Raw genomic sequence first — 10,822 nt, 5'->3', positions numbered from 1 at the left:
GACAGTCAACTTTTCTGGAGAATGTGATGGATCAAGCAGAAACACTAGTAGAGGGCATTATAGTGGTAGGAGGTGATCTAAACTGGACTATTCATCCAGATCTGGATTCTTCTAGTCAAACACCCACATATACTCAAAAACTCTACCGTAAGGTAAGTCGCATCCTTCATGGCACTAGCTGGTCGACCCATGGTGCCTCAAACATCCAATAGATTGTGATTAAACATTTTTTTCATTTTTTCCTCTTCCATCTAAAATACTTCTCCCTCACCACTATCTTCTGATGGAATTCTTTACCTTAAATTATCAGACTCACTTTCAACCTATAAAACTTTAATGCTCTCTGAAATCCCACCTATTCTCTGAAGCCTACTCCTATACACATACACATAAATAGAAACTGTATGTGGCAATATCTTCTATTTTTAAATCTGGACATGATCACTAGGTAAACTGCAGCATGTTCTCTCTAATACTGTTAACCAGCCTTCCATTCAGTGAGCAGTGAGGTTGAAAATATGTATAGAAGGCATCCAAAATCCAACAAATTGCAGAACCCATATAGAAATTAAATCATGCTAAAAAAACAAAGAAAAGATAGAAAAGAATACCTTAAACAATCCACAGTCATTTAAATCCAGATGTCTCTCAGTCTCCCTTTTGATGGCTTATAATAGAAATACCATGAACACTTTAAAGCATAAACATTTATTTTTCTCAAATATGCTGTGAAGTTAATCAAAATTAAACATTATTGCGATATACAAAAGTCTATTCAGGGGCTAAGCCATATAAAAATAGATTTGCATTTTATCAATTTTCTATGTTGCTTTGCATTTCATATTTATTGATCTTCATTCTGTGTAGAGCTGTTGATCTTATCTTAATTTTTATTTTTCATAATGAGATGTCGACAGTTCTTATCTGGTCTGAACACTATGATGAAACATTTAGGAAGAAACATGCAGATCACCAGTGCCCAACTGGATGCCAAGATGGCAAAGATTTCCATTGCTACAGTGTATTTTCCTTGAGCACTGAGGGAGGCTGGGATAAAAGCCACCCAGACACTGAGGAAGGCCAACATACTGAAAGAGATAAACTGAGCTTCATTAAAGCGGTCAGGAAGATTTCGAGCCAGGAAGGCTACAATGAAACTAATGGTGGCCAGAAGAAACAGATAACCTAGCATGGTCCAGAATGCAATAGGTGATCCCTCATTACACTCAACAAGGATGAGTTCAGGTTTAGTTTTGGTGTTATATTGTGGGAATGGAGAAGCTACAGACAACCAAGTGATGGATAAGATGAATTGTAGAAGGAAACATGTAAAAATAATTATGTAGGACACTTGGGGACTGGTCCATTTCCTCAGATTGCTGCTTGGTCTAGTGGCCATAAAAGCAAACACCACCATGATAGTCTTAGCCAAAACGCTTGAGACACATAAAGTGAAGGCCAGGCCAAATAATACCTGTCGCAGTAGACATTTCTGGTGGTAAGGATAACCTATAAATACTAAAGAGCACAAGAAACAGAGACACAGTGAAATCAATAGAAGACAACTTAGAGAGTAATTATTGGCTTTCACAATAGGCGTTTGTCTATGTAAGATGAAAAGCCTCAAAATAAGAGCAGGAATAAGTGAAGATATTACGCTGGTTGTAGCTAAAATTTCTCCCAACGCATCATCATAGGACAGAAATTCCATAGATTTTGGGAGACAACTAGATTTCTCAGGATTTGGCCACTGATCCCAAGGACACCGTATGCAGGTAATTGAATCTGGAAGATAGAACATATATGGTACCATTACACATCTACATGTGTTGAGCGATGTTTAAAGGAAACAGGTGGTCTAAGTACATAATATTGATTTCCTACACCTACTATAAATTATAAAGATTGCTCAATGTTCTATATTTCTTGTATGCATTTTTTTTTCTAATGTTCAAATGTAAATAGATTATTTTGGTCAAATTGATTCATCATCATCAACAACATTTATTTATATAGTGCCAGAAAATTCCGTAGCACTTTACAATTAGGAACAAACATTAATAAAACAATATATGGAAAACAATAAGAGAGAACAAAAAACGTAAAACCAAATAATACCACTTTAATAAAATCAATCATTAAATCTTATACATAGAATAAAATAATAAAAATAAATAACTATTGAGGTGGAACACATCGATTCAATTGCAATAATAAATTGATACAGTCCAGCGGCAGAAGATTTTAATAAATTGGTAAAACCTTATAAGACTGCCATAAACAAAATCCAGATAGAGATAATAATGCAGATGAATAACGGATTGCAAATCACAAGTTCAAGAGTCCTCATAGGCTGTTGTGATTTGCAATCTGTTATTTATCTGTATAATTATCTCTATCTGGATTTTGTTTATGGCAGTCTTACAAGACTCAGGGGATCCGAGGACCGAGCCGAGTCAGCTCAGTACTGTCACGCGCCCTGGGGATCTAAGACAAGACAAAATGTCATTGTGACGTCGTCAAATTTTGGATCTCGCGAGTTTTGGATTCCTTTTTAAGAGCCAAAATAAAAAGAGGGTGGGAGGGGGAGCGGACCCCCATTTTTCTTTTCTGCCACTGCTGTGTACAAATGTGTCCTAGATGTGCTAGGAACTGCTATGTGTTTGTGTCATTGCTCTGTCGCTTACCATCCAGGCAGCTTGCTGCAGTATTTGTCCGAAAGTGTATGAAAATGTATGAAAATAATATTGTGATCTGTGAGATGGTCAAAATTCAGTGCAAATAACTTGAAATAAGTGTTATTGAGGTTAATAATAATGTAGGAACAAAAAAGAGCAATAATATGTGATTTTAGCATATTTTAGGATTTTTCCTAAAAAATCCAAAACCAAAAGCAAAACACACGAGGGCGGTTTTGCAAAAACCAAAACCAAAACACGAAGCTAATCCAGATCCAAAACCAATTCACGGGGGTCAGGGAGCATCTCTAGTAATCAGTTGGGGTTGCATATCATGCGTACAAGCCCTCGTATTTGTAGGTAGTTTGAAATCATGATATAAGATATAATAAGGGTACACTGTTATGTATAATACTGCTTCACATTCCGTGGAATGTAGTACAAGGACTCCAATACATCCCTCAAATTAAGTTTTAGTGGTAAAATTCAAATTTGCTTACCTCGAGTGTTGTGGAGCTTACATGAATTTTGGTGGAATTTAGCCCTAAATTTGGTGTTTTTGGCTGGTTTGGGATTTGGTTTGAGCAAGTTGTGTTGGGCTTTTTGTGTTCCAATTGTGCACATCTAATATGTTGAGGTATGCTAATATGCCACAAGGCTTTTTTGTATCTGACACAATTTTGGAGGACGCAATTATATAATTGTTTTTACATAGATAATCTATTGTCACCTCCAGATGTATGGGCTTTTTCAGTTCCAATGTCTCTACTAGTTCTGGGTAGGTCCAGAAAGTCCTTGACTTACCTGTCTGGTTAGATATTTCTCCTTGTAGACATTGGACACAATCAAAGCAACAAGTGGATTGTCCTGTTCTTGCAGCCTTCCTGAATCCTGGAGGACAACTCTCACTGCAGACCGAGCGAGGGACCTGGGGATAATATGTCAGTGTGTTATGTTAATTGTTATTTTTTGTTAATGTTCTTTTTAAAAAAGACAAAAACATTTTACTGTACATCTCTAGTAGAAACAAACAATAAAGGGGATCTGTATGTAGTGTATATATCATCATCACTTATTTATATAGAACCACTGATTCCGCAGCGCTGTATAGAGAACTCATTCACATCAGTCCCTGCCCCATTGGAAATTACAGTCTAAATTTCCTAACATACACACACACAGACAGACTAGGGTCAATTTTGATAGCAGCCAATTAACCTACTAGTATGTTTTTTGGAGTGTGGGAGGAAACCGGAGCACCCAGAGGAAACCCACGCAAACACGGGGAAACATACAAACTCCTTACAGATAAGGCCATGGTCGGGAATTGAACTCATGACCCCAGTGTTGTGAGGCATAAGTGCTAACCACTTAGCCACCGTGCTGCCCATATATATGTTTATGACATTCAATATTCCGTGAATTTGTGTGTGTCTGCACTGTGGGCCTCAGTGTGTGTTTCTCTTATTATGTATCAATTTTTCTCATGACACAATAAAGGGTCATTTACTATGTAAAAGTGCAATGCTCCACTGTAACTGGTAGTTTGCAAAGTCATGAGTCTAGTTTTGCACAACTGCACCCATTTATTTTAGAAGAAATGTAGTTAGTAAGAAATGCACCCAATCTCTCTAAAGGGTAAATTTAACAAGCTGAGACTTTCAAGCAGGTTTTAAAAGTGGAGATGTTGCCTTTAGCAACCAATCAGATTCTAGTTATCATTTATTTAGTAAATTCCACAAAATGATAGCTAGAATCTGATTGATTGCTATAGGCAACATTTCCACTTTTCAAACCCGCCGGAAGCTCGTAGCTTCTTAAATTTACCACAAAGTGCGGATTAGGAATATGAGTACACCTAGTTTTGCACTGAAGTGGAAATGTCAAATTATACGTTGAGACATCTGACTATTTAAATGAGTTAGTGTGAGTGTATTTGTGTGTATTTTGGGATGTGTTCGCCATTTGACAGATAGGTGCACAACATTTTACTCCAAGCAAATGGATTTGAATTCTCCAGCTGTGTGGAGGAAAACCAGCCTTGTCCCGTTTATTTTAATATGACTCTTTCATTCATTACATCACAACTGGCATCTGACTTCTCAGCCATTGGACGGATGTAGCATTGCCTCCCCTGTGGTTAAATTCTTTTGATTCAAGATATCTTATTTAAAGAGTGACACTTAAAATCAATGAAGCTCAAATAGGGCTGAATGAATTAAACCAGGGTGTGTTATTTGGATCATCACTCCGACCAGTGCAGGGGTTAACAATTTCGGTTTCTCAGTCCAGCTCCTCCTGTGGTGACTTCATCCAATCACTCATATATACCACCTCCTGGTTCCTGCATCGACCTTTTCCTATTGGATTTCCCGCCCTTCCATCCCATTATTTGTTGCAGCCAGGTTGAGTTGATGTTTTTTGTTTTTTTGTTTGTCTAATGTTTCCTATTTTTAAAAGAGGCCACAGCTAGGTGGTGCAAAGCTGTGATCAGTGACCAATACATCAGTGTCGTAGGGCTTGAGGTCGGCCGGGGAGTGCTACCCCCCTCCTTAATTAAAATCGGCTGTATTTTTGATCTTGCCTTTACAGGGTTCCTGACTGAGCCAAAGAAGGGTGTGTAGGGGCTCTGTGCCCCAGGAGGCACTGGAGGGTATATATGTACCCTCCTTTATTTATTGTTAGAGTTGTATGTTTTAGCTGACTGACACTCTGTTTTATTGTCACCAATTTCTTATGTAGCAATCAGTTAATAAAGTTGTGCCCTCCATTTTTCCAAAGGTAAAATGGTGGTCTGTCATTATTACCATGTTCTGAATATTGTTTACATATGCAACTGTGTTTTGGGGTTTAAAGTAAACACATCAACCATTAAGGTTATTATTATTATTATTATTATTATTATTATTATTATTTTTATTATTATTATTACTATTATTATTATTATTATTATTATTATTATTATTATTACTATTATTATTAGTATTGCTATTATTATTATTATTATTATTATTATTATTATTATTATTATTATTATTATTTTTATTACTACTACTATTATATGTTTACCATATTGCTAGCAAATTTTTTACATAAAGTTGAGATTGAAAATTAACAAAAAATCCGGGAAAATATCTGAACATATATTAATATCTGAAAACAACATAATGAGAAGCTTCATTTATACAACATATAGTACAGGATTTGGATACAGCTGTTTGAGATGTCAATTTTTTTCTGGAGCTGAATTGATAGATGTGGAGATATTTGTATCTAAACAAAATAGATGTTATGGATAATGTTATATAGGAGAGGGGCATGATCAAAAAGTTTATTGGGCTAGCTTTTTTATTGATTATACTTGTTCCCATGTATTTTTATTAGTCATCTCCATAACATATCCTCAAAATAATGATAATTTTGGGTATCAATAGTATCATTCATATTCCAAAAGGCAACAATCAGTATTGTAGGAAATATATCCCAATTACTAGAGCATGATGCGCATTCCACTTATTGTTAGCTTTACTCAATACCATTATCCGATTACTCGATAATTTATATAGTTTTATTCCCCTATTTCGCAGATATCGCTATATTATCTGATAAGATTCTGACTAGCTATGAAAGGATATAGTATAACTTGGCATATTGTTTGTTTTAAAATAATCACGTCTTCTCGCTGCTGTCCGGCTTCCTAATTCCTGCTCTGTGACGTCATACGTGACGTGCGACCAGACGTACGTTTCGACATATAGGCTAAGTCATGGGAATGAGAACGTATATTGGTCTTTGACTGATTAGACAGATATCGATTGTTCTTGTTAAAATTATTATGCTACATGTGCATATTCATTTCTGACTAATTGTTATAATTTGTGATATAAAAACTTATTTAAAGTTAAAAGTAGTTTATATTTGAAGAAGAATACACCTGTACAGATGGACTGGTGTTTCATCTGGAGTCTCACCTGTTGTCCTCCCATAGGCCACTGCAACAGATTTGAATTTATGGTCAGAGCTTGATCTGGACTTGCTGTAGGACGATAGTTTCCGATCTGAACTTGCTTTACAGTCCCTTCTGGACTCAATTGCCAGTTCACAATACGATAGACTGAAGGTAGATCTCCATTTTTCTCATAGTAAAAGTAATCACCATTACTTAGTGTGAGCTTGACTTTCCTGATATAGTAGGTGAGCTGTGAAGATTGGGAGAATTTTATTTGCTGACAGTAGCAGAAATAATAAATTAAATCTACTTTTTGTTCCAGAAATGATGGTTCTTGTTTCACAATTTTGAATCAAACTAAATAGATCGGAAAAAGAAGTCAACATAAAGTGTACAATCACATCACATCAATTCTGATAGGACAGTGAGCAGTTGTTTCACATTTCTTTGTTACAATTAAATGTGACAGCAGGATAATATTTTTGGAATATTCTGTAGAGTGAAATTAGCTCACTTGTTACTAAATTGAAAATGCTACATTTTATAAAACTTTACACCTGCCAAACATAAATATTACATATGGACATACTGTATTTAAATAAAACATAATCATATTGTCCTACTAAATCTTTGCCATAATATTACCTGCCATGGTTTGAAATTCCAAATGTCTGCACAGGTTTCATGAGAAAATGGCCCTTCGCCCTCCTTGCAACTTTTCATATCTTCCAAAGCTTTAGCCAAAACAGTTATAGAAGTATATGTGTAATAAGAATACCTAAAGCTGCTGATGTAGATGGAGCTGTTTTTGACATTATCTATATGCTCTTCTCCTGTGCATTCACTTACTGAGGTCTTCAAAGATTCAGTAAGGTTTTTTCCATAAAGAAATTTGCAATTAAAAACTTTTTCCCAAAACAAGTTCACCCAGTTCTCCCCCATAGACTCTGAGGGATATATCTTGCTGAGGAACTGACTTAAACCTGGGACCACATTTTCAATACCAGCTAAGCCAAGAGTTCCAGATAAGATCTGAAAATATTTTTTTTCTGATAATAAGGGAGAAATGGACCAACCCGCATTTCCTATAAAAATCCTCCCTGTAATATTTTGTTTCAACATTTCATCCACAATAGGAACAAAATCAACTTCAAAAGAGAAAACAACGACCACCTTAACTGTTGACTCCTTAATAACCTTGACTATATGTGGAGCATTGCGATTTGGTTGACCGAGACGAATATATTCAGTAAAAGCTACACATGCTCCAGCCTTAATTAACTCTTGTTTTATTGGCTGAATTCCCAGAAGACCATAATCATTGTCTGTAGCTACAAGACCAATCCAGGTCCATCCAAAGCTCAAAACAAGCTGGGCCAGTCCCATAGACTGCAGTTTATCACTTTGAAAAATCCTGAAGAAAGATGGAAACATCTTCTGGTTACTGAGCAGGGAAACACTTGAATATGGACTGATCTGAAAAAAAAAAAAAATTATATTATATTCATTCAGATTGTACATGTTAAATGATTTAGTCTTACAACACTGTCCTTTGATTTGCAAAGCAAACCTCCTTCCTTTATCTAAATACCACCTAGAGGCCGATGAAGAACTGGATGCATATGTGTCAAAACATATGGATAAAAAAGAGCACACATAAAAATGTATTTACATGCATATGTTTGCTTGCATTAAAACACTTGCTATCTGTACATATAATATCCATAATATTAGGGCTTATGCTGGTAAGGAATTATAGTAGCACTGTGGTATTAATTATATCACATATTACTATTATTTGAGCCACATGAACTAACATTGAATCCTCCCCATATGTTGGATTATATTCTAGATGTTATTATTTATCAGTACCAAGATTCGTTACTAGAAAGGTATTGCAAACAGCCTGTAAAGCTATAGAGTCACTGAATGATACGGGGGGTGTATTGCTATCTACCTAAAAAATACCACCAAACTAACTCTGGGTATATCGGGGTATTAGCAGCTGCCAATGTAGGAGATATCGAGTTAACAGACAGCGAGGACGCTGACGCGCATTTCGCTAGGTCTGCTTTTTAAAAAAAACGGTATTAAATGGTCATCCGTACATTTGCCAGAATATTAGGGAGATTAAAACCCCAATCACCCTAGACATCCTTTTACACCGACCTTAAAAATGACACTTAATGTATCCAACAGTGTTGAGGTAAATTCCGAAGAGCAGAAATGGGAACACATCGTTTTGACATCAGTTAAAATGGCGACCGTCTTATTAGCGGTTTTAAAGACATCATCCGGTAACAAGAGAAATATTGAGAATGAGAGGCACACTATCTTCTTTACTACTCACACTTGTGGGTGGAGCCCCTGCACAGGAAATGGTCATTTCTATTCATATGTACCCAATAAGTACCCAAAAGTCTAACCATACACACTGTTTAGACAGAGATTAGCCTCGTGTTATATGGAAAGTATTGTTCAGGCAAACTAGTTGTTTTGTTAATGACTAACTATTACATCTACTTGATGTGTTGTTTGTTTGATTAGGTCACCTTAGTCTATTGACAGCACAAAAACCACTAGTTAACAATATATGCAATCTAACAATATATTAAATATTTAATATTTATAATATTTAATATTTATATGTTAAATATGTTAAATGACATTGCTATCATTTTGGGTGAAAAAACCCAATTATATTTAGCCGTCACATCACCAAAACTAATGTATGCCACAGACAACCAACCCTATAGGGAGTAGCTGTGTACACAGGAGTAACACATTCATAGGGTTTGCTCAAGTGCTCAAGATAGAGAGAGAGAGAGAGAGAGAGAGAGAGGAGAGAGAGAGAGAGAGAGAGAGAGAGAGAGAGCAGGAAAATAAAGGAGTCTGTTGTTGAGGAAACAAATAAATTATTGGAAAAAAATAAAGTCTATCATAGATGATGGGGCAGAGTTGTCAAGAATACTGAAGATATCAATAGCAGAGTAAAGGATGGTCTCAGGTCTAGTTTTATGCTCTGCTGTCACCTAATTATCACTTCTAAACATTGAAAAGAGCCTGTAGTATTGAGGCTATGTTAAAATTCAATAAATCTTGAATTTATTGATTAAAGGAAAGGTGGAGTATCCTAAGTACATCTTTGTCCCAAAAAGTTACTTAGTTGTGATTGAGGGTTCAGGCTACCTTGATGGTCCACTGACTATACTCTGCCAACAGGAGTATGAAGACAGAAAGTATGTGCAGGTTTGTGAAAGAGTTCAAGTGACCCACCTCAAAGCCTGAACGCTAGACTCTAAGTTAATAAACTTTTGGGACCAAGTTGCACTTACGTTATTCCACTGAAAATATAAGTTTCAGTATTTTTGTGGAATTGCCCTCTTAGAATATTATTAAAATGGAGAAGCTTTGTATATCTTTGGCATTATGCTGAGAAATAATACTATGCCAGAAAACCTGAGCATAATAACATTGACTACTTCATTAAAACAAAGTTGTTGAATATGAAACAAATGAAAATCACATTCATCAAGAAGAACATAGTGTTATTTTACTGCACTAAAAACTTGTCTCTATTGTTTTAATATTGTTTACTTGTTGATTATATGGCAGTATGTGATTTATTTATAATAGTAGAAATCATTTAATGGTTTATAAACGCATGTTTTTAAAAATTCTCACCTGTGGGTATCTGAAAGCCCCCAAAACATGAGCCAAGATAATTGAGTTTGCAGAAACTCTGGCACCAATAACGGCAGCAAAAGATGGTCTAGTATTACACCGTCTGTTGGAGCTGAGTGTGGTGGTCTCAGTTAGGAATTGTAAAGCTCCTTGTAGTTCATAATGGGGTATATTACATGTGTCGTACATCTGGAACCCTAATGTTACATTTGAGAGAATATTGGGATCCCTGTTGATCTCTTCAATTGTGTGTATCAGAGTCTGAAGCTGTAGGTAGAATTCCAAACTGAACCTTTAGGATAGATAAAAGACTATGTAAGACGTTTTACCTTAGTTCCTAAATTTCCATTTATATCACATTAAACTTTTTACAGTATCTGCTAAATTATGATGTCAGTACTCAAATACATTTTAACTGTTGGAGCATAAATTGAGGCCGGTAATGCTATTATACCACCTAATTGCAAATTACATTGTGATGCAGCTTTTAATCTTTGTTCAACATCCAACT

At 35.7% G+C, this 10,822-nt stretch overlaps 1 protein-coding gene across 1 annotated transcript; it reads right to left on the bottom strand.

The window, feature by feature from the left end:
- Window positions 1-883: 883 nt before the first annotated feature.
- Window positions 884-10,500, bottom strand: LOC142150547 (extracellular calcium-sensing receptor-like). Its single transcript, XM_075205745.1, has 5 exons — window positions 10,312-10,500; window positions 7,273-8,103; window positions 6,650-6,877; window positions 3,483-3,606; window positions 884-1,785 (listed from the first exon to the last, which is right to left on the bottom strand). The coding sequence occupies exons 1-5, from the start codon at window positions 10,498-10,500 to the stop codon at window positions 884-886; spliced, it is 2,274 nt and encodes a 757-aa protein (XP_075061846.1).
- Between the last annotated feature and the right edge of the window lie 322 nt (window positions 10,501-10,822).

This window comes from Mixophyes fleayi, chromosome 4 (genome assembly GCF_038048845.1).
Source record: "Mixophyes fleayi isolate aMixFle1 chromosome 4, aMixFle1.hap1, whole genome shotgun sequence".
In the NCBI taxonomy this organism is placed as follows: domain Eukaryota; kingdom Metazoa; phylum Chordata; class Amphibia; order Anura; family Limnodynastidae; genus Mixophyes; species Mixophyes fleayi.
This window is presented reverse-complemented; position numbering and strand designations above follow the sequence as displayed.

Excerpts from the sequence above, each read along its gene's own strand:
- LOC142150547 (XM_075205745.1), bottom strand. The coding sequence starts at position 10,500 with ATGTACGACACATGTAATATACCCCATTATGAACTACAAGGAGCTTTA. Across the intron at positions 8,104-10,311 it reads GGGCTTTCAGATACCCACAG|ATCAGTCCATATTCAAGTGT; the intron begins GTGAGAATTTTT and ends TTTTTTTTTCAG. Across the intron at positions 3,607-6,649 it reads GGCCTATGGGAGGACAACAG|GTCCCTCGCTCGGTCTGCAG; the intron begins GTGAGACTCCAG and ends TATTATCCCCAG.